Genomic DNA, 24474 nt, shown 5'->3' with positions numbered 1-24474 from the left:
AGCACTTGCACAAACGCAAACAACACCAGAAGCCATATCCTGCTCCCCTCTCTGGCTGAGCAGGGTAGAAGTTCACTAGTGAGAATATGTACGTATGTGTACAAGGTGGATCCCTCCAGCAGCTGGGCTTAGACTCTTTGTCTGCCCAGTAGCTGTCCCTGAATCCCAGTCTCCCCAGTTGCTGGCCCCTGGCCATATGAGCACCCCTTTACTCTTAGGAGCAGTGGGAGGTGGCTGCCAGGTCAGTGGGGGGTTGTGTTGTGTACTTATAAGTGGCAGGAAGGAAATTACAACATATGTCATCACTCAGGCTTGGTAGACTTATAGATTTAATGTAAGCAATGCTCTGACAGGTATATTAGGGGGTGCTGGAGAGAGTGAAAATTGCTGAAGAATTACTGTGGGAATGAAATGGTTCAACTGTTGAGTATGCAAAAGTGAGCTAACCTTGATGGCAGCATTTTCAGATTAAGTACTCATCTGTGAGGTTTCTGCTACTCTTAAGATACCTGTGGCAGCAAAATGGTAGTCACTTGAAGTAGCACCCTTAGAAAGACCAGGCTGGGAGTGCTTCAGGAAAGCCTCTTGTATCAGTGTTATGCTATTGCAGGTGACATTAATTGCAAAATATGTTGATTTCTGATGCGAGTCACTGATTCATACCTGTGGGAATGAGACTTTGAAAACTGCAGGGAGAATGCATGAGGCTTGCTGAAATTCTCTCTATATTATCAGAGAAAGTACCGGTTCTCATCCAGTAACGTCTAGATATGCCATGACAAATTTTCTTGAAGGGGAGATAATTTTATCTTGCCTCTGCACTGGCTTTGCATGGCCGTAGCGATGTTGCACAAAACAAAGGTAAGCCCCACTTCCCTAAAGGTTACCTCTGTGAGCATTACAGGTTTTGAGATGTAGGGGACGAAGTCCCACTGTGATTGTACCAGGGAGAAACACGTTTGCTATGTGACTGATCCCTCTGGGCATAGTCCATTGCCTGTTTTGCTGCTGAATATTTTTTTACTGCTACATTTTGGAATAATACTTGGGATGACGGGACAGTGATGTATCTGTGTAGAATAAATGATCCTCCTCAGCTAAATGCCTTTCTTGGGTCTGCCTCTGTCATGCAGGGCTCATCCTCTCTCAGTAAGAGGAGCCACTTGTGCTGGCTGTCAGTGGGAAAGAGTTTCTGCACCAGTTGGCAGCCGCCATGCCACCCGTCCCAGTTCAGAGAGGACGCTTTGTGGGGCTGGCAGAGCTGTCCTGTAGTCACTGCTGGGTGGTGGGACGCACTCTTCAGTCGCAAGCTGTAACCATGAAGGACATCCCTTTCTAATCTGCTCACCAGCCCCTCTACTTTCATATAGCCAGTTAGGAAAGTGTGGAGAAAAATGCTTTTGGACACTGGCTGATGTACTGGTGTATCACTTACTGTACAGTTTTTTCAGTACAACAGGAGTTCAGCAGCCTTGAAAATGCCTCTGAAATCTTTTTGTCAAGGCTTTAACCGAGGTCACCTATCTTAAGACAAAAGCATGGAAGGCAGGCACAGCGGTTTATAGTTTGGGCTTCCTCTTTCATTGTTTTTGTACTTGAAAGATAACTGTAGCTGTTATCCTAGTGTAAAGGTTTGAAATAAGGAGTAAATTTTCATATATTCATCTGGACTCTCAGATGAGTATTCTCTATTCTGCTCTTACCTGGTTCATGGCAGTTCCAAAACCCATCTAATTTACTTTTCTCTCTGAGCAGCTCCAGGATTTGTTGTGTGAGCAAAATGAGGGTAATAAAAAGCAGCAGCAGGGTTGCAGACGTAGCGATTTTTCTCTTAGCTACGTGCATAAGCAAAGGTTCTGTAATGTACATTTAGTAGCTGTCTCTTTTCGTGTGGATACCGTATTAGCCTGCAAACCTTTGACCTGGACCGAATGGCTGGTTGCTATGGCAACAGGTTGCGTAGTAACAGTTTTTGTTCCTATGTTGAAATCATCTTGGTTCTCTTAAATGTGACGTTTGAGGAGGTCAGAAGTTGTTCATGAGATGAAACTAGGAAAGTTTTTTCAAAGGAGAGGCAAAAACATTAATGTTCCGCAACCTGAGCATCTGCTGAGGGATGTTCTTTGTTCGTGGCACTGCAAGAAGGTAGGCAGCTCCCCCACCTTCTCTGCTTCATTGAAGCAGAGGTCAGCAGCTCACCATAAAAAGAAGCATTTCTTGGAAACAAGATGACTGTAGGAGCTTCAGGGGAATTTGTCTGCTATGTGACTCCCACTCCCAATCCCACTAAAGGCAGTAGGCAAATATTAACAACTTAACACTCCAGTAACCTTGAAAATTTCTGAGCTTAAAGTAAGCCCCTGATCAGCTGCTCTCCAGCTGGACTGCTTCTAAACCTCTGCTGACCTGGTCCTGATTCACACTGGAGCCCTTTATGAATCTCAGTTTTAAAGAATTACAACCATACACTTCAGAAGAGCAGTTTTTTGGCTTTTTGATGGCACTGCTTGACAAGGTCCCATGGGAGGAGACTGCCATGGGGACACAGGGAAAAAGTTGATCTACAGGGATGACCTCCCTGGAGCACTGGCAGGGCCCACTCCAGTGTTCAGCAAGTAGAGCCAAGCGTGGGAGAAAGCTGGCGTGGATTGTCAGGGACCTCCTTACTGAGCTCAAACTCAAAAAGGAAGTGCACAAGCTGGGAGGGACTATCCAGGAGGGACATAGAGACAGTGGCCAAGCTTGCAGGGACAGAGCTGGGAAAGGCAAAGCTCAGACGGTACTGAAATGAGCTACCAGAAGGGTTTTTTTGGGTATGTTTGCACCACAAAGGCGGCTGATAAAATGTGAGCCTGCTTCTCACTGGGGCCGGAGCAAAGGAAATTAAAGCACCTGATGCCTTTTTTTTTTGCCTTGTCTTTCACTAGTAAGGTCTGTCCTCAAGCCCCCTGGGTTTCAGAGTCCAAGAGCAGAGTCTGTGGGAACGTAGCATTACCCACAGTAGAGGAAGGCAGTGATACAGCTCTTGAGCTAATTGGATGTGCAGCAGCCCCTGGCACCAGACAAGGTACTTCCAAGGGTGCTGAGGGACCTGGTTGACGTGACTATGAGGACACTTGGCAATCAGAGGAGGTTCTTGGTGGCTGGGAAAGGGCAAATATTGTGCTCATCTTCAAGGAGGGAAAGTGTAAATGTCCTGGCAACTGCAGGCTAGTCAGCCTCACCCAAGTCCCTGGGAAGGTAATACAGCCAATCCTCCTAGAAGCCAACTTCAAGCACATGAGGTACAGGAAGGCATTTGTGACCAGCTGGTGTTGAATTTACAAGGGCAAATTGTGCCTGACTAATCCTATTGCCTTTCATGGTGAGATGACTGGCCCTGCCAATGAGAGGAAAACAGTGAATGGCTTTTAGCTTGACTTGCAAGACCCTTGGTGTGGTCTCCTGTAGTATCCTTATGGCCAAATTGGTGAGATATGAATCGAATGAGCTATAAGGTGGGTGGAAAATTGGCTCAAAGATTTGTGATCTGTGACACAAAGTTCAAGCAACAGCCAATGAACTAGTCCAACCACTTGGTGGCATCCCTCGGGATTGATACCAAGGCCAATACTGTTAAATGTCATTATTAATAACCTGGACAATGGGATGGAGTGCAACTTCAGCAAGTCTGTCGATGAAATCAAACTGGGGCAAGTGGTCAGTACACCAGAGGGGCCTGGGCAGGCTGGAAAAATGGCAGACAGGAACATCATGAAGTTCAGCAAAGGCAAACGTGGAGTCCCTTGTCCAGGGTGGAATAACCCTGTGCACCAGTACAGGATGGGGACTGCCTGCCTGGAAGGCCAGGAAATGCCCTGTGATGGTGGTGGATAAGTTGAACCTTGGGCCACAGCGTGCTCTTCTGACAAAGAATGCCAACTGTGTCCTCGACTGCATTAGCAAGAGTGTAGCCAACAGGACCTGGCTACTCCTGCAGTGCTGTGTCCGGTTTTGTGCACCCTCGTACAAGAAATAATTTAAGTACAGGAATGAGTCCGGTGGAGAGCAACCAGGGTGGTCAGGGGGCTGGAGCAGATGATGAATGAGGAGAGGCTGAGGGAACTGGGTTTATCCAGCCTTCAGAAAAGAAGGGTAAAGGAGGGTTTATTGCTGCCTACAGCTTTCTGATGAGAGGACGTAAGTGATGGGCAGTGAAATGGCAAAAGGGAATGCAGGAAACTGAGTAGATAGCAGGAAGAATTTCTTGCTGTTAGGGTGGTCAAACACTGCAGCAGGGGCCCTAGGAGGTTGCTGGGGACAGTCAGAGCTTGGTATGGCCCTGGTGCAGCTGAGTGGGGTTTGGATTGGGTGACCTCCAGGGGCTCCTTCCAACTGGGATCATTCTGCAAGTCTCAGTCTCTTTTCTCTTTGGCCTAGAGATAAGTGAGTGTAACTGAGAGCCCAGCCTGTGGGTGAAACTGAAAATGGGTTGTGTGGTTATGTTACCCTCTTTTCTCCCCCTCTCTCTCTCTCAGCCCTATACATCTCTCTTCCCAGGTGACTAGAGTCATCATGTTAGACCTCAAATATTTGGTAATGACATTTCACTGTAATCCCCCTAGAGAAATCTTCCAGTATCGATCATTTCTTCTTTTATATTAAAGACACCGCTGTATGTTTTACCCACGTACCCTTTTGGCGTGTATAAAGTTAGCAGAGTTCAGCACTGACAGAAATATATACATAGGCAGGAGCTAATAGAAAAACAAAATCCAAACATTACATGTGATCGGAGAGGGGCTTTCTTATATATTTTTTTTTCTTGGTGCCAGTTGATGTAATTTCTTAGCAGCTGTCAACCTCTAGTGCTCTCTGAACAGTCACTCACAGCTCTGCTGCTGCACTGTGATCCCATCAGAAGAGTCACAAGGAGGAGTGAAGTGGGGTTGTCCATTTACCCATTTAAGTCTCGGAAGAATTTGAAGGGTTGCAGCCAGGTAGTAGAAGTGATTGAAAGAGTTCACTCAAGTGAGGCATTGGCGGTGGCAGGAAGAGCACCAGAACACTAGAAACAGAGTTTGAAGGGATGCTGTGGCAGGATGGAAGTAACAAAAAATGCAGAGGGGCTGACATGTCTTGGTTTCTAGCTGGTTTTCCTGTAAATCTTAAAATTACTTTACAAAGTGTCGCTAGTCCTTGGGGTTGGGGAACAGTGCAGGTTGGAAAGGTTATACCGGTTGCCCAGTGCTTCCGCAAATCAATAGCAAATCATAAAGCCGTCAGGAGAATTTATTGCTGGTGGCCCAGCAGCGCGGCCAGCAAACGAAATACCTGGCTCATCCTCCATATGATGCAGTTGTGGCAGGCATGTGCTTTTGGGAGATGTAAATCTTGAGGACATGTCTGCTTGTCATTAAAGAGATGGCAGAGCTTCCTTCGTGCATGGAAATATCAAGCAAGCATCTCGACCAAATTATTGTCTGGGTGGTTGCATCTTGATACTGTAGGACGTGCCAGCGGTTACATGGGGGAAGAAAAGATGCTCTTTGCTTCCTGTTCCAAAGTATTCCGCCTATGCTGCCGTGTGCTGCGAATGTCCCTGTGGCAGCTTGGGGCAGGCTGTGCTGCAGACGCTCAGGAAGTCAGCAGGGTTTATATAAAGCTCTGCTGGGTTTGCAGAACCTTCTGGCTCCTTTCCAGCATGGAAGCGGCGATATAAATAGAATGTCTCACTTTTGAAGTCTGCATTCTATTCACGGAAAGGAAGAACTTTGTGCCAGAGCTGTGATATAATAGCTGTTAAATACAAGCCTCAAGACCAGTCCTACGACAGGCTGAACCGCTTGACCACATTTCAATGGGATGCGAGCCAGCTCAGTAGTCTATAGCATCACATCTCCACATCTCTGTTAGCTGTTTGCTGACATCTGAATAAGGTTCGGCTGTATGAAAGCAGAGTTCAAGAGTAATCCATCCTCCCACCTCCCAGCTACTCCTCTCCCCACTAAAAGAAAAAAAAATGTTGCTGCTTTTTTTTTTTTTTTTCCTTTAGTCAGATTAACAAAATGTTTGGGACCGTGGTGGTTGGAGTTGGAATTGCTGGCTTAGCACGGATCCGAGACTTGATGAATCCAATGCCTTCTAGCCCTTCTGAGCACCTGAAACTCCTTGGATTTGTATCCAGGTCAGAAATTTCATCTTAGCATGTTTAATATGGATATTGTAATGTTTCTTTCTTCTGGTGCACATACCTTTCCATGTGGGGAAGTATTATTTGAGGGGGGCAGGGGATGAATATCCAAAGCTTTATATTTCTCTTATAATTAAGGCTGTCTGAAAAGGGAAAGTTTATGCAAATATGCCTGTCATTCTGAGTGGCAGCTAGGAAATGAGCACAAAAAGCTTTGTAAGAGGGAACAGATAGGTTACCTCAGTGAGATACCTTGCAGAAACGACTAAAATAAAAGCTGAGAGACATTCTCACTGCAGGATCTGTGTCATAAAAAGAAATGCAATTCTGTCTGACTGAAATTTCCTGTAGGCTTAGGATGGTACAGACAATAATTACACTAATGAGCTAATGTCTGCATGACATTTGTAGAAATGTTTAAAAACAAAAAAGTTTTACGGAGTTTTAAAAAGTTTTTTTTTACAAAAACATGTTGTAAAGCTCCTAATACTGCAACTTCATCAGAAAAGTATATTTTTTTTTTAAACCAGGTACTGAACCTGTAGATCACAGTATCACCGTATCACAGTATGCTAGGGATTGGAAGGGACCTCAAAAGATCATCTAGTCCAATCCCCCTGTCGGAGCAGGAACACCTAGATGAGGTTGCACAGGAAGGCGTCCAGGCGAGTTTTGAATGTCTCCAGAGAAGGAGACTCCACAACCTCCCTGGGCAGCCTGTTCCAGTGCTCTGTCACCCTCACTGAGAAGAAGTTTCTTCTCAAATTTAAGTGGAACCTCTTGTGTTCCAGCTTGAATCCATTACCCCTTGTCCTATCATTGGTTGCTACTGAGAAGAGCCTGGCTCCATCCTCATGGCATTCCCCCTTTATATATTTATAAACGCTAATAAGATCACCCCTCAGTCTCCTCTTCTCCAAACTAAAGAGACCCAGCTCCCTCAGTCTTTCCTTATAAGGGAGATGAGGATGTCTTTAAAGAAAATCCCATAATTTAGTACATACAGTAAAGTTGCCTCTTAGAGAGCAAGAGTTTTTCTCACTACCTTGGAGCTGTGGAAATCTAGCGTATACCTCCCTCTGAGCATTTCTGGTCTTCCCCATAACAACAAAACATAAAGGTTTTAAATAGTTAGGCAGTACATGTATGGATCTCAGACTGTGAATGTATTTTTCCAGCTATATTTAAATTATGCAGTCAGGGTTGTTTGAGACTGAAAGGACCCATTAGGTCATCCAGTCTATCTCCCTGCCAAATACACTCTTGGTTCCCCGATGCCTTTGCTAGTGCTACAGCCAGCTAGCCTTGAACAACACTGGAGTTTCCACTACTATTGAGAAACAATGCTGTTGAAATACATAGTTCACAGACAGCGTCCTTGGAAGTGTTGCCTTGCTCTTTGCATCCCAATGACACGCAGGCATGACCAGTCTTTGCTTTCAAGTCCTACTTGTGGCCTACCTTCTTGCCCTCAGTCACCTATGCTAACACTGTCAAAGTGTCTGCTCCAGTCTTTACTAATGCAAAGGGCTTTTGTGGGGAGTGTGTGTGTTCCATTGTCAGGTGGAGATGTGCTCAAGGTGGTGGCCGAGAGAGCCTTCCCCTTAGCACTGACATGATGTGTGTGTTGCGAGTTAGGAGCCATCATAGCAAAGCATCTGCTTTGTCCCTCTCCTGCTTGTCTGTACTTGTAGTTGCACGTAACCCTGCCAAACTCAAGTGCTTTTGCCTGTGTTGTCCAGCATGCTGGGGAGAAGTTCTCCCATAAGAGCACTGTGATCTTTCAAGTCACTCTTTTAAAATTGCTCTTTTGTAAGTATGCTTATTTAAAAAAACAACGCAAAACCACCAAAACTAAAAACTACTTTACACTTTAATAGTGTAAAGTACGACAGTTTCTATATTGATACCACCACCTACGCCCTGACCCATCTGTTTTGTTCTTTTGTGCACTCCACTTCTGTCTGTACGTGCTCATACCCTTCTTAGATCACAAGCTGCCTTTGTTCTACCCTGGTTGAACTCAGTGAGGCAGTGGTCCGTGGGAACAATTTCTAAGTGCTGCTGCACAACATGCAGTTGGGAAGAATGGACTGTGATGGTTATGATCTGGTTGTATTTATGCTAAATACACAGGAGAAGTTTTGGCAATATTAATGAGGCCAAGCAGATTAGCCTGGAAGATGCTCTAAGAAGCAAAGAGATACAGGCAGCCTTCATCAGCACAGAGAACAGAAGCCATGAAGAAACCATCAGGTATTTTGATATTTTTTTTTCCCCTTTCCCACCCTTTACCCTGTAATTTAGAAGCATAGAGGAGCTGCGTAAAGCTGTTGCAGGAGAGGATGTGGATACCAGAGGAGAGACTGCCAGACTAGAAGCCTGAAGTGAACGATAGTGAGTTTCCTAGAAGACCCAATAAGCCCTGGAAGAGGGTAGGATTTAGGATGCATTTATTTCCAAAGTAATTGCAATTATGTACCTGTGTTTGATGGACAGGCCGCTTAAAACAGGATTCAAGGCTTTCCCTACAGATTATATAGAGGAAGGGCACTCCGGTGCCCCATTCCAGACGCTCAAGTATCTGGAAGTTAGAAATTGCAGTATTTAACATTGTGGCATTTTAGTGACTTGCTGTAGGTGAGTGAGGGAATTCTGTGGAAAAAGTAGAATTAAAACCTCACTCTCCTGGTGTTTAAATGTGTGGTATAGCCACCACACCATCCTTGCTAGGGAAGTTGCCATTTATTTCTGTTACTCCACTTTGTGCATTTCTCCAGATGGGGCTGCCTGCAGGAGAGAGATGGTTATGATGATATACTTTTTAAAGACTGATCTTGTATCCCTTTCAGAATGTTTTTAGAAGCTGGGAAGCATGTCCTCGTTGAGTACCCCATGGCTTTGTCTGCTAAGGCGGCCCACGAACTCTGGGAGATGGCTGAGCAAAAAGGTAATGCGTTTGTTCTCAAGAGCGTAAACAGTATTGTTGAGTAGCATCAAAAGCATGAAACTCAGAGGCAGGGCTCCAGTCTGCTATTAATGATGACGTACAAGGGAGTATGCCTGTCTCAGAGACATGTCAATCTAGGATTTAAGATGTGTGCCACTGGGGAAATAAACACACAAATGTCAATGCTAAGTGTAAGGTATGTTTGCCCTCAGAAAAGCACTGGTCTCTGCTTGTGACACTTAAGAATGGGGTTGGAGAAGGAAACGTCTGTTGCAGTGATAGTAAAGCACTTAATGAGCATAACTATTGCACCTCCCTGTCCTCTCTCCCTGAAAACAGAACTGGAAACAGCTCCCCTACCTTCTAGTGTTTGTGATGTGCTGGTCACACACAGCTGCTCACGCTTTTGTAGGCCAGCAAGGCATCCCTGTCTGAAAGACAGCTTGTCTCTGAGCAAAATCTCTTTATTTCTGGAAAGTGTGTGGTCCCATCCCTGTGGTGCCAAGGGTCAGAAGCTGGCAGTTCAGCTGAGGCCAGTGGGGATGTATGCGGCTGCAAGGAAAAGAACAGTGCTGGGCAGGAGCAGAGTGCAAACCATTTGGACAAGCTGCACTATTTATACCACTGCTTCTTAAAAATTTCCTTTGTGACTTTTGTCGTGAAACACCGGAGGTATAGGATTTCTGCTTTGCTGTTTCCCTGTACCGACACCACTTACTGCCTTGTTACTAGCCAAATGGCTTCCCATTGAGCAGAATTTATGCCTCTTCTCTCGAAGCAGCAGCCGTTACTGTCAGCAACCTAAATTGACTCTCCTGGAAACCTTCCAGAAAAACACATTTTGAATGAGGGCCACATTCAATGTGTATCGGATAGCCTCAATTCCAAAGGAGCCCAATTAATTGCAATGGAGGGAGGTACTCCTTAACATATTGTTACAATCTGGGTCTGAGTATTATGCTATTTTTTCTGCCTCCTTTTTCTTTCCTGCTACCCTGGGAGGAAGAATGCAGAACAAGGAAATGTGAGGGGAAAGAGGCCAAGAATTAATCTGTCTTTTACTTTGAAGACTAGTGTTTCAGCCTTAGTTGGGTATTGGGTTTCATTACAGAGTTTCTGTTAAACATAGTGGCTACTGTTCCTGTAGTCTCTGTATTTGTTGTCTCCTGAAAATCCTTAACCCAGATTGATGCCTCAGTGCAGGGCCCGTGTTTGGTTTTCTTCCTGACGTTTTGCCAGCCATGCGTGAGAACATTTCTAAGTGAGTTCCCACTGGTGGCTGGTGAAGCCTTTACTGCTTAGACATGCCTTTGATTCACACAGAATGCTCTTATTTAATCTGTCCTGATTTTTGGTGGGATTTTTTTTGGCTTTTTTTTTTAATGGCAGATAAAGTTCTCCATGTGGAGCACATTGAACTTCTGACTGAAGAGTACAAGCAGCTGAAAAAAGAGGTGGCTGGGAAAGACCTGGTGAAGGGAACGTTGCATTTCACAGGTCAGTAGCTGTGAAATCGAAGTCCATATGGATTTGTTTGCCTGCTCCACAGGGACACCAGTCCTTCCAGGCTTCATTCAGTCCTTTTAGATGAGTCTGTCTATAAACTGACTAGAGACACAGGTATCAGTGCTGGATATTTCCATGAAATTGCAGAACTGTCTGGAAAACACCTTTGCCTTAACAGTTGTCTTCTATGGGCTGTTGCTTTGCTAATCTCTTTCTGCTATCTGGTGAAGAACGCAAGCTTATGCCTTGTTGTATGGAGGAGAGAGCACTTCATCCCTTCTCTACTTTGGTGGTAGTGACCAGTTTCTCATTCATATTGGTCTCAGAGAGGAGGATGAGCTCTAAGGAAGTGTCACAATTTCTAGTGGGGACTTTGAGTCTTCCGTACTGGTGTTTGGCCCAGAAGAGCTGGGAGAGATTTTCAAGCCATTTTTTTCTCCCTGCTTTATTCCCTTGTTGAATCCACATACACCCTCCTGTCCTCAACATGTCCTGAAGGGTTTGTTCTATATGTACTTTGTGCAGCCTGCTTTGTCACAGCTCACCAACTGATCCATTTCAAGGCTGACCATGTTTGTTGACTTTCCTACTCAGTCCATCCACTCATGGCCTTTCTACACCCTGGTCTCTAAGCCTTCAACACTGCACTTTCTTCAGCCTTTCCTATTCAGGGGACATTACTCTCTTTCCCGTTTCTCAAGACTTTCTGTTGCTGTTGCACCAGGTAGCGTCCTCGATGAAAACAAAACAGGATTCCCAGCTTTCAGTGGAATTGCCCGACTGACTTGGCTGATTGACCTCTTTGGAGACCTCACTGTTACCTCTGCCACCAGAGAAAAGCAGAAGGATAAGAATTATTCCAGAATGACTGTTCACTTTCAAACGGCAAACAAGAAGTGAGTAATGGCCATGGCAGCAGGTGAGCCAGGCTGCTTGGGTGTTGTCTGCAGGAGTTTTGCGTCCGCTCTTTCTCCTGTGGAAACAGAATGGGTGGTTGCTGGCATGACAGTGTACAAGAGAAATAGACCTGAAAGAGGTTCCTGTAGTAATCACGGTTAAAAGAGGCACCACTAAACAATGTCTGCTGAGGAGCACAAGGAGATTTGAATAGCTCTTTTCTGATGTATGAATGTAGGAATGGGCCCATAATGCATTTTACCATGCCCAAGACTGAAAGACCCTTCTCTTGCACTCAGAAAAATCATTCAGAGGCACAATATTTTTTGTTCAGCATCAGACATTCTAGTTGTATGTTGAAAGCTAACCTTTCTTTAAAGGTTGAAAATGTATGACTTTTGAAAAGGTAATGCACTAGTCATAACAGTTTATAGCACTATTGTGCTAATATGTAGTACTAGCTGGAGGTTAGCATAAAATTGCATATTTCGAGCAGAAGTATAATAAACTACTGAAAGGCCAATGTGCAAAATTTGCTCTTGACAGATGCCTGCTCCACAGTCCTGAAGTTTCTTTGATTTTTCCTGAGTAGGACATCAGTCTGTCTCCCGTTTTCTTATTGTTTTGCATGAGCACGTCAGACTGAGTGAGAATCCAGCAGCCAGGATTACTTTTTTCCAGTCGTCGCACTATGACTTTCTTGCAGAAAACTCTTTTGATGATATATCTTGTAATAATGAGTTTGATCTCCCTTTTATTATATGATAACAATAGCCTTGCTATCAAATAGTGTTTCATACTGTGTATTCTGAGTATTCAACTTGGTCCAAACTCTGGTGGTGTGTTTTGCTGGAAACTCTCCAGTTTAGTCATTCTGGGCCATCCGCATGGAGGTTAAGTCCTTTCGCTTGGGTTGAAGTTACTTATGAGGACAGTTTACTGCATGCTATAGGTGCAACTTGAGAATTGTCTGACATGAAAAGGTATAGAGAAGTTACCCAAGTACTATATGTTTCCTAGGAGGTAAGAACGGTGATGGAACAATTTGTTTCTTTCCCTTCACTGCTATTTTCCTGTTTTTCCATATAGTGCACACTGCCTTTGAGCCAGATGATGCCCTCATGGGCATATGACAAGAGGCAGATGAGAAGACTGGGGAGAGCAAGGGAAAATTAGACCCCATGGGAAAATATTCTGGCCTGTCTTCATTTGTAATAAATCACGTTTTTTTTTGTTGCACATATACTGCTAGAACACTTAAAAAAAACCCCACAAAACAAAAAAGAAAAAAAACCCACCAAACATGAATGCTTACTTCTTTATGAATTTTAGATAAGCCTATTGTTTAAAAAGTAATCACCTGAAGGACTAGTTATTTGGGGAGTGAATAATCAGGGCTCATTTGAACTGTTAGTTTCACTGCATTATTACTTAAGCATTTTATCAGCCATTCCTACAAAGCCCACTGCAGTTTATCGAGGGATTAGCATCTTCTCTTAGCAATCTTCTTCTCTCTTTAAATAAAACATCATTTCCAATTCCTTTTAAAATGCAGTTGTGAGAGGACAGACCTTTGTATACAAGCTCTGTTTACCCTCTTAGCAATTCGCCAGTAACACAAGTAGCTGTAAAGACCTATATAGAGTGAGATTTTGAACTAATTCCAGCAGGTGGAACTAGCGGGTGGCTTAAACATTTCCCTGGCTGTCCTGTCTTCTAGGTACTTCTTAGCTGCTATGTATGATATTTGCTATATACAGAACCATTTCTGGATTACTGGGTTTTTCCTGCTCTACACCACTAACTAAGATACCTGCTTTTCTTAGCCTACTGCTGACTATTTGTATGGGTCAGTAAGTGTTTTGTCACCATGGGTGTTTTAGCGACCTCGGGGACAGTCAGCTTTATGGCTCTGAGATAATTTACGCCGACTGGAAAGTTACATAGCGTTCCTGTATTCTGTTCTGTGGCGGGGCCATATTTCCTGCTGACCTTCCCCCATTGACGTCAGTGGAGTTACAGCAGTAGAGAATTTGGCCCACTCTCCATCAAGTGAAGTTATGGCCTGGCAGTCGTGGTGGTGGTGTTATGGCTCTACTTTGCCCAGCCTTTATTTTGCTGAAGGATGGGAAAGGTCTGCACCTTTCCTGTGAGCTACCTCCTCCTTTTTCGAAAGACATGAATACACTAACCTTGAGAAATCAGGTTAATTCAGCTTATTTTCTGCCTTGGAAAATACAGCAGGTGCAGAATGCAGCAGCCTGTGTTCTGCTTGTTAAGCAGGGATTTGCGCAAAGGCTCTAGTCTGTCTCCGCTGCACAGCCCGCGCTGGCTGCTCATCTGTCTCTGGGTGGATTTTGGAGGTGTGTGTTAACGCCTGATGCCCAGCTATCTGAGAGATGACCTCTGCCTCTGTTGTGTTTCCAAGACAGTTGAGCTGACAGCCTCTCTGTGATAAAACATTGAGCAATCCAGGAAAAGCCAAACCTCTACTGACAGCACGGCTGGTTTGGGACTGCAGTTCCTGTCCCAGGATTACAGAGCTTGGATTCAGTAAATGTCAAAGATGAATTTTTAGTGTGAGCTGGAGAGATAATGATTTGGGCAATGTCTCTTCTGATGTTAACTAGGGACAGAGTCTAATTGTCTAATTCCTATCCAAGGTAAGATAGCCCTTTTTGATTGCGTGGTAAATAAAAAATATTGGCATTTTCAAAGCGTGAAGAGAAAGATGTTTAAAAGAAATCTAAGACATTTTCTGAACACGTATTCTGGCAATAAATGTTTGAAAATATGTTTGTATTGAGATCTAAGTTTACAAAGTCTAATAAAAAAGCTTCAAATTGAAGCTTTCTGCAGAAGTTGCTGCATAAAATATTAAGCTGAGTGGACCCAGAATTCTTTCAAGCATGAAACCAGCTTAATTCTTCTGCAGGTACAAAGAATGTTCGCTTCATTTTGGTTTATTTAACTAGGACAATCCAACTAGGGCCGCTCATTATTTGAAGAAACAGGGAATCGGAAAAGCAGAAAGTCTCTTCCAAGCTCTCAATAAAATGTAACTAGGAGAGCTCTACCAGTCTGAAATCTGGAAAGACAAAACGACCATAAAAAGTCAGCGTGGTTTCTTCACTGCAGATAGTGCTTGCTTCGTAAAAAGTCAGTATAAAAGTAGTTTGCTAGTGTTTGTTTAAACTTTCTTTTTATTCTTTAACTGTCCAACATATTTAATGTGGCTTTATTCAGCTACCAAAAATGCTGCATTTGTTGCTCCTAAGTAACACTACTAATGCTTCTAAATTAATAACTACATCCATAGCTAGATAATACTTTGATACAAATCTTTAATGAAAATGGGTAAAATATCTATTAAAAAAAAGCAGTTCTTCAGAATTTTCTGACATAAAATACGAACTTGTTTCTTAAACTACAAAATTGCTTAAATAGTGTGCACACTTGCAGCATATGTATTTTTATAGCAAAAAAGGGACTAATTTTAGTGTAGGAGTTGTTGTTAATTAAAAATTAACATGTTTTGCTTACCAATCAAGTAGAATCATACTCTTTGGGAAAATAACTAAAAATCCAATTACAGAAGATAAATCTATTAGTAAACCCAACATTTTCCTGCTCGCTGATCTAAATCAGTCATTTTAATCACTTTGATGAGGTTCTGCCTGCTCTGCATGATTGTGCTTCTGGTTCAGTGGCTTCCCCAAGCTAGAGGAGAAGACAACACACGCTTGAGCCTGGTCATTGGTGTGCATCTGCTCTAGATCACCCCAGGGAGGTGACCCTGCATTGACACTGCAAGTTTTTGATCATATTGTGGACTCTATGGTGGGAATCTTTACCTATGCCTGCCCAGTGTTTTCTTCCTACCTGCCTACCTGAGATAAAGCAGCTTTGAATAACTGGCCTGAACCCTCTGTTGCTGTTTGCTGTAGTAAGAACATAAAACTGTCTCTGTCAAGTCAGAGCAAAACCCAGCTTGCTCAGTGGCCTGCCACTGACCGAGGTCAGTAGCCAGCGCCTTGGGGAAGGAGGGTGAGAACATAAAAAACAACAAGTGATACGGCCTACAAGCACTCTCCTGGCCAGCATCAACATGTAGCCTAGGGACTTCCTGAAATGCATGGTATCTTTGCATTTACTGGTCTTCTGAGGACTTTTTTTTTTTGGTGCATTTTTGCAGGCTGTGATTTGAGTCCCCTTTTTTTTCCCTCTGATTGTTTCATTCTGTTCAGTCAGGTTCATCTGGCCATGCTTAATTTGTAGGGGGGGTGTGTGTGGCAGTACAGGTGAGCAAAGAATAATTGGTACAATGATCTGAATATAAATATAGATCCTAAAGCATAAAAGATGAGAGGTGCAGAATCATTAAGCTGAGTGCTAGTGCTCTGCAGAATGTTTTCAGGCTAGACTGACAAGGACTTTCTTTCCAGATCTAATGATATTGAAGATTTAATGGGCAGTACTTGGAGACAGAATTTATTCTTCCATGCTATTGATGCCCTCATAATTTGTGAGTGGCAGACTAAAGTGGGCCATAAAGGACTGTGGAAAGGCCATCAATAACCACGTAAGAAAAATAATGTGCATCCTCTAAACACAGGCAGTAGTGAGTGCTGATGAATGAGCTGCAGAAAGGTAATGGCACGGTATAGGCAGTTGACAAAAGAGCAGGAAGGAAGGATTGTGGCTGTGGCTGGTGTTGAGCACCATCCCTCAAAGCCTCTGCAAGCATTTGCAGTGTTGGGCCAGGGAGTCTGTTAAGACCCCTGAAGTGATGCAGCACCTCCCATGGCTCTTCTTTCCTCAGCCAAGCTTGGGATTTGGGAAGAAAGTGTGAGGGCTTGTGAACTATGCCAATCGATAGCCAGCAGCACCTGTGCTTGGCCTAGAGGCTGTGGCTATCGCATTGGCATAAGACAGGACTTCGCTCTGATTACGAAAGACCTGCCTGACAGTCTGTGTAGCTGGAACAGGCAAAATTGACATCTTCTGGTATAATCTCTAGGATCAACTCAGTGCTCCCAGTGAAGAGAAAGAAAGGTATTTGAAAATTTCAGAGAGAGTATGGACGCTAGTGGCTGCATGAGTGAACTTGCCATCTGTCCAGCCCATCCTAAAGGGGTGGTGCTCAGCTTGCACAGTAGCACCTGGGTCATCACTATGTACCTGAGTTGATTATTCTTCCTGGAGGAATGACTAGACATTGAAGGCCTTGTGAGTTTAGCTGTGATTGAATCACACACAAAATATTTGGATGTTTAACTGCACTTTTCATCCAAGTCCACAAACAAACAGATTAAACTTCCCTCTTCCCTGTGAGTTGGCTAGACACTGCTGGCTTCTCTTTGTACATAGGGAAAGCAAAGCTAGAGAGAGCTTAGATGAAGTGCTGAAAGTCATGGCATGAAGCAGTGGCAAACTTAAGACTATTACCTGGTATTCAACTCTGTAACCACACGGCATGTTGGTCAGAACATGCAATGACTGAAATTTAAAAATGGTGCCTTTACTATGGCATTTTCTGTAAATGATGAGGAAAAAAAGCATAAACTTTTAACTGTTGATCCCATTTCTTCATAAATACTCTTCTTTTTCTCTGCTCCTCCACACTAGACCTCTGACTTGGATTGAAGAAAGGGGACCAGGGATGAGACGTGAAAAGAAAATCAACTTCTGTTTCACAAGTGGTTGCCTGGAGAACTTCCCTCAAGCCCCAAGGTCTGCTGTGGGCCTTTTCATGCAGGATCAGAACCTCTTTGCTAAAAAACTGCTGGGCCAGGTATCCAGGGAGGAGCTGGCTGCTGAGAAGTGGCGCATTTTGCGGTGTCTTGAACTTGCTGAGGTGATCCAACAGCACTGTGAACAGCCAGAGAAAATCTGTTCCTGAGACTGCTCTTAGGGAAGGAGGAACGCGGCAGATGGGAAAGCTTTAGGGCTAGAGCTCACTGTTGCCATCAAGCAGTTGCTGTTTCTGTTTCATTACCTTTTTGACTAGTTGTGACTCCTAGGTTCTCTAGGTGGGCTGGAGAGCCTGGGCTATCCCCTGTGCCTTCTGGTATGTGCCAAAACAAAGCATCATTACCCTGCTCCAATGCATTGCCATCCTTCCAGGCAGATAGGAACCTAGCAGCAACAAGCTTTCCTATGGTTGCTTCCATTCAATTCAGTTGGAAATGTCCCTGACAGCATATCCTGGAGGACTGCAAATACTAGACATGATTTTCTCTCCTGAGGGTTTTTTCCCCTGTCTTTTCAGATACATCTGAAAGTTAGATATGTCTCATTTAGTAGTATTCATGTAGTATTATCTAGAAAGAAGTATTAGCTTGAATGAAATTCTAGGTGAGTTTTCCACCTCTTTACTTGATCTGCAGAACTTGTGCCATCACAGTCCTGACCTTTTCTTCCAGATGCCCTGAATTGTTCTGTGTGTTTGCTCTAATTAGTAGTTGGGCCTGTTTGTTGGTTTTGGGTTTGTTTGTTTGTTTGTTTTTCACATTGGAAATCATCTGCCTTCAAACAGAATCTACATTGGTATCAAACCAGAATAGAAGAAATATCTTGTCTCTTGATAGATGCCATGTTGAGTTCACTCACTTAATTTCTCTGGTGCCCTGTGCCAACATAGCAATCTTTTTTCCAGCTGAGATTAGAACAGCACATTAAACTAACACATCACCTGCCTGCTTTCTACTGAATCTAAATATCTTTCTTTTTTTTTTTACTGGAAGCAGCGTATTATTGTCCTTCATTTGTGTTCTGTATCTAATTCAGCACGTGAATGGATCACTGCTAAAAATAGTATTCATCCTGACTTCAAGAAAAAAAACACCTAATGTGCTCCTGGAAACAGTGAAATTCATTACAAATAGTGATAAAATTAGAAGAGAACTATAGAAAATGGAGCAATTTGCAAGTATAGCCATGTGGTTATAGCATATGACACCTGTGGGGATGAGTCTTCAGCATTTTACAGTAGTCTCACGGTCATGTATGAAGGCATTATCACTTCCCTAAAGAAACATTTTAGTTTTTAGGAAAAGCCTAAACAGCGCACAAAACTACTAACAATTCCTCTGTTTGCCTTTTATTTTCGAATTACAGCATCTGCTGGTGCTATATTAATATAGCAGCAAACTTCAGTCTGCTCAGTTGTTCTTTTAAACACAGAACCATCATTTCTTTTTTACTTTGTCATTTGAGCAATTTTTAATAAGGGAGCATAAGTGTTGTGAATGTGTACATAATTACAGCCAGTAATATTGATGGAAGAAAGTCTTGTTTTAGGTAAATCATGTTCATTCAGAAGTTGGATACAGTTCAGTTAGTTTGAAATAGGGAAGGAAAGGCTGTGTATTTTTTCCCAAATCAGTCGCATTTTAGGAGCAACTGGAGCTTGGTATGTGAATGAATTCTGCATGCAATTTTTTTTAAAATCTAATGTATCTGTTAAAATCAGCGAAAGTGATCGTTTTCAATGGGTTGAAACCCACGTGGGTGGCCAGCACATTCACACGGGCAGATGGTGCACTTGTTCACCCAAATGGACATGTTACTGAGCATTCGCAGGGACTTCTTATCAGGGTGATGGGCATTGCCTGGGCAGATTGGATGCTGTATGAGAGGAAAAAGTGCATTTGTGGCAAAATGCAAAAACTCTGTCTGGGATTGAAATGAAATTAAAATCTGCTGTGTATATCTATCTGCTATGTATGGCAGCACAATAGAGGTCCTGTTTCTTGACAAAATCCTCAGCTGTGGATATGGGGTGAATACCACTTGTTTACATGCTAATTAAAAATGGGTAGCTAGGAGGGAGGGCAGAGGGAAGGGAGATTGACACTCGCCTTCTATAGGCATCAAAATTAGCCACCACGTTTCCCTGGGTGCACTCTGCAGTTGCTGGCGAGAGCCGTATTCCTCTAAGAAATGGGGAATAAATTCACGGGAGCTCTGTAGAGCAGCAGTATAACGTGCAGTGAATCACCCTCTGGAGAAGCTTGTTTCCATAGAGAGCGCCTGGGGAAATTAGCTGGTTAATTTGAGCTAGGGAAGGCAGATGCCTAGAGCTGGATATCTTGCGCTCTCCTCCATCCCCCTCCCATTTCTCCCAGCTAACCTGCTTGCCTACTGCTGTCTGCCCTGCTCCTGGGAGCCTGCGGCATTCAAATGGCTTTTCCTTCAGCCCTGTGAATTTGCTGAGGTACCGCGATGGTTTGTATATGAGAGCTACTGGATGTCAAGCTTCAAACATACTTATTGTTTAACCAAATTTCAAACTCACCAATAAAATATTGGAGCTTTTAATCATTCCTTTTAGTTCCTGTTGTCCTTTATTAGCAGTTCCTATTGCCTGTGCTGAAAGTGGCTTTGTCCTGACCAGTTCTTTTCTTCCCTTTCACTCCTCGAGCCCTGTGAAATCCTGCTGGCGACTACAGGCTGTGATCCTATCCCAAAGCCCTCGGCTGTCTCCCTCTCCTGTTTCAAAGTTTTGAATACAAGTGTGGTGTGGGGTTTGTGACCTTATCTCAACTTGTGAACCCTCCCACAAAATTCTTGCCCTTCCAGTCCCATCTGGCTCCTGCCCAGGAGTGCTGCCAAGTCTAAATCTCAGCTGTACGCATCCAGTTTCCCATTCAACAACTGGTGTATTTGAGCAACCTTTTTGAATCTGCTAAGTAGACTCTGAGATGGGTATTGAAATGGATTTTTTTTTGTGGTTTTAATAAACTCCTTTATCACAGCAGAAATACTATCAGAAGAATTTTTCTCACAGTATTTGGCATAGCCTGAACCCAGCCAGTTTTAGAGATGCAGAGGTATGAACAGGTGAGTATAAGGTTGGTATATCATGTTCTTTGGAGGTAGCTGCTTTTCTACTTTTTCTGCTGGAAATCACCCTCCTCCTGTGGGATGGTGTAGGAAGTCCATTGCAGTACATTTTATTAACTCTACTTGATGCTATGGAGTTATGGAAAGTGCAGTAATGCAAAATACTCCTACATGAAGGAGGGATGCTCAGTTTGCTGGCACAGGTTGAAGCTTGTCTCTGGCAGATGAGAGGCATGGAGTCATTAACTAAAACATGCGAGCTGAAATCTGGAAGAGGTGGTTTGATCCAAAGGCCTTTTCAGAGGTCTAGAGATCAGGGAAATGGAAAATTTCCGAAGAGCAAAGAAACTAGCTATCGGTATGAGGACTTGCAAAGCTGTGTCGGAAACTCTGGCTGAGAGGGAAAGAAAGTGGATGTGGTTTTGGGATCAAGTGTTTACCTGAGAGCCTGTTCTGTGGGGGCTGGGAATGGGGTCTTATTTAACTCTGTGATTACTGAGGACTGTCAGGAACAGTATAGGAACATGGGAGGTGGGATGAGAGGAAAGGCAAAGAGGACCAGGGCACACTGCAGGACCTGCTTGAGCTGGCATTATTTATGAGGAGGACATCATTGAAGCGCCCAGAGCAGATCAAGCTGACAAGGAAGGTGGGAGGCAAGGGGTGTAGACCAGAGCTGTTTTTTAAATGGCTCTACTATGTCAAAACCGGCTGTTTTAAAATTAGTAGTGTGTATGGCATCTGAGTAAAACTTCAGCACTGTTACAGAAAGTGCTTTAGGGCTTGCAAGGTCCTCCAGCAGTCTGTAGAGGGGTCAAGGTTGTAAAGACTGAACTGTACACATAATTTCAGCTGTCACTCAATATGTTTGATTTCTTCAGGTTGGCAGTGTGGTCTGGGGCCTCAGGCGCCCTCACAGTTTGCTGGTGAGTGATCCACCTAAGGTGATCCTGGCTGGACGTCTGGCTCTGTAACGATGTCTCCAGTGAGACTCACAGAACTGTGTGCTGATGTGCTTCGTGCAGTAGCATTTACTGCTCCCCATGGTACGTGGTATGCTCTGTGCAATAGTAGTAAAACATAATAGCAGGAAGCCAAGGATCTCCAGTAATAAAATGACTCCAGACTTTTGACAAAGACAGCAAGATACTTGGTTAGCCTTAAGTGCTGTAAGCTGTATCTGTAGAGGATGGATTAAATGAGGTTACAGGACTCTGTTCAGAGACCTATTAGTGCTTTTTCTTTAAATAAGGGATGTAGCACAGGTATTATCAGTGCAAACTTCAGCCCTAACCCAGAAGAACCAAGACGTGCAATGGGAAGACAGGAGATGTCCATGCTGTGCAAAACACAGGAGCCAGCTCTGGCTGAGCTACCTTGGGTACCATGAAGACCAGCTTGTGGTGTAATTTCATTCATTCATTCATTCATTCATCCATCCACGCGCCCATCCATCCACCCATCCGTCCATCCATTTGTGCCCTGGTTCTCAGCAGAGCCAGCTGACCTGCATGGAGCACTGGGCTAACTCGTTAGGCTATGTAGACGTATATGCAAGTCAGCCCTAAGTGCCCATTTGGCTCCTGGCCTGCCACCTGAAACTGCCAGCATGGATAGTATCTTTCTCCTGTTTACGCTTATCTGTTGGGAGCAAAGGGAACCCAAACGCAGCTTCCAACCTGTAGCAGCTGCGTTCTTGCTGACCCAACCTGGTTAAAATGGAAAGCTGTTTTCTCGCCCTTCAGCAGAAACATAAAGCTGAGGAAGCACGGGGGTGCCGCATGGTGATGCCCACAAAGCTGCGGGAATGCTCCTGGTGTTCCAGCTGGCAGAGCTTCGGGCTTAGCGCTTGTCTCCCATGCCTTGGCAACAAACGCACCTTACTGGGGCCCAGCTGCATGCAGATAAATAAGGAGGGAAACTTCAAAACAGTAATTTAAGTAAAAAATACCATCATAAGCTCTGAGTAATTGCCTGCAGATACTCACACTAGCTCTTACAACAATAAATGCATCCTGGTCTAATAAAAATCACTTACTTAGTCCAGGTTACTACTTAAAAAAAATTATCTAAAGCTTCGTACTCAGAATATCTTAGATCGCGTTTAGTGTGAGCTGACTTTCTGATTTTGCCGCTGCTGTCAGTATCGCAACCTGCCTGCTAACATTCCTGTCTACCACACCTGCTGTACCATGCCATCCTGCCTGACCTCCAGCGAGTCTCCCCTTTTCCCTGATAAAGGTTAACTTACAAAGAACCCAGTAACTTTTCTCCAAAACAGCTAGATTACTCAATGTAGTGAATAACTAATTCACTGAATTAGGGCTTTCTGATGCTTTGTGCTTGGGTGTTATTCAAGTAAGAGACAAGTAAAAATAATTTGAAAATGCTCTGTTAAATATTTGCAGAAAGTCGAGAAAGAGGTTTGACAGAACTCAGTGTCAGGAATAATGTCCCTTTGTGAATAACCTGTCACTCGGGATTTCTAAAACAGTCCAGAAACAAATAGATAGGGTGAGGATAGCTCTGTATTAGGAGGAAGGAGTGGGTGAACTATTGGCTCTCCTTTTTCTCTTACATAATTCAAATATAGTCTGTAACTCAAATATAGTCTCTTCCCATGATTTGGGAAGCGGGACACTGGCAGCATTTGGATTTTGTATTTGATGCAAGGATTTACAGCTGGCATACTAGGCTAGGTAGGCAGTGGCATCCTTGTTCTGCGTGGTTCTTAAGGAGCTCTTTATATCTGTGTCTCGCTCTTTCTTTCTCTCTTGCCTACACCAATGACTCCTCTGCCTTTTCAAAAATACACAATTCTTTTGTAAGCTCCTTTATTCTGGTCCTTATTATTAGTAGCGCTTGTAGATAACATGGCTTTGCAAAGTCTCGGTAAGATTTTAAATGAATCAGGACACTTTTTCTCAGTTTCCTCTGATGTGAGATTTCATTTTATAAGTTCCACTGCCAGTGGATTTGTTATCAAGTTCAACAGTTTTAAGACTTTTCTTTCTAGTGCAGATGCAGAATACACATTTATTATAGAAAAGGCCTGGATACTGACATTTTCCTATCACTGACTGTACCAGCATTTTAATACAGCATTTTTGCATGTGGGGACTGTTTAAATTCCTACTCTCGTTCACATAGGCAGTGTTCATGTTTAGACTTTTTCATTTACTATGCTGAAGTCTATTTGTGTCCAGATTTTGAATGTTATGGAATTTTCTTTAATACCATTTAAGATGGGAAGTTACAAATGCCTCATCACCATCTTTATCTTATTTTGCCCTATGGTAAAAAACAACCAGACCCAAACCACCTATGTCACTGTGTCTACCCTGTACATCCTGATCTTGTCTGCTAGTCTGGCTGCAGGAAACTCAGGCAGAATGGGTTTCTATGTAGTTTTTCATGTACATCTTGCCTCTCCCTGGGCATGCTTTTTGCTTTGCACAGTGCAATCCACCTCTGCCGCAAACCTGCTGTGTTCATACATTTGCTCCTCTTGTAATACCATGTCCTGCTGTTGTACCTTCACCTCTGTGTGTGCTCATAAGACTGTTGTTCATATCTGCTTTATTACAGATACCTGTTTTATTACACGACCGTGCAGGTCATGACTGCACACCAGAGCACTCCCATGTGCCGTTCTATCTTAATTTTTTTCTGTGTTAGCTTAGCAGCCATTAGAGCTTTCTCTGCTTTTGCTTTTGAGCTTGATTTCATTAGAGGCTCATCTTTCAGCCTGTCATCCCAGCCTGTGAAGGCACAGTCATCTTATTGTCAGCTGTAGCCAGGTTACACACTCATGAATCATTTTGGAATGTCCTTGATTTCACTCATCAGAGAAACTCTTCGCACAGAGGTGTTTTTTACTGGAAAATAATGAGTTTTTTTGTAGCTCAACCAGTGTGCCTAGTTAGTTTTTTTTTCTATGCTGTTTCAGTGAACTTGTCATGGGAGATGGGGGGCTCTGCAGAGATCCCGACCCTTTTTCCCAGGTGCATAGCATTATGTGGGCTACATCTGCTGACAGCCCTGAGATGATTAGGTCTGTTAAGTGCTTCTATGCAGTCTGTTTCTCTGCAGGCCTTCCAGT

General features: G+C 43.6%; 1 protein-coding gene across 1 annotated transcript in view; it reads left to right on the top strand.

Annotated features, from left to right (window-relative positions):
- Positions 1-19842, top strand: part of BLVRA (biliverdin reductase A) — a 33164-nt gene extending 13322 nt beyond the window's left edge. Inside the window, exons 2-7 of the mRNA XM_082479280.1 lie at positions 6035-6166; positions 8309-8428; positions 9025-9122; positions 10512-10619; positions 11353-11524; positions 17154-19842. Of these exons, the coding sequence (XP_082335406.1) occupies positions 6048-6166; positions 8309-8428; positions 9025-9122; positions 10512-10619; positions 11353-11524; positions 17154-17427 (891 nt within the window). The 5' untranslated portion in view covers positions 6035-6047 and the 3' untranslated portion in view covers positions 17428-19842. The remainder of the gene's footprint in view (positions 1-6034; positions 6167-8308; positions 8429-9024; positions 9123-10511; positions 10620-11352; positions 11525-17153) is intronic.
- The last annotated feature ends 4632 nt before the right edge of the window (positions 19843-24474 follow it).

This window comes from Vanellus vanellus (assembly GCF_965231255.1).
Source record: "Vanellus vanellus genome assembly, chromosome: 2".
Taxonomy (NCBI): Eukaryota; Metazoa; Chordata; class Aves; order Charadriiformes; family Charadriidae; genus Vanellus; species Vanellus vanellus.
The sequence above is the reverse complement of the archived record's forward strand: the minus strand, read 5'-3'. Positions and strand labels throughout refer to the sequence as shown.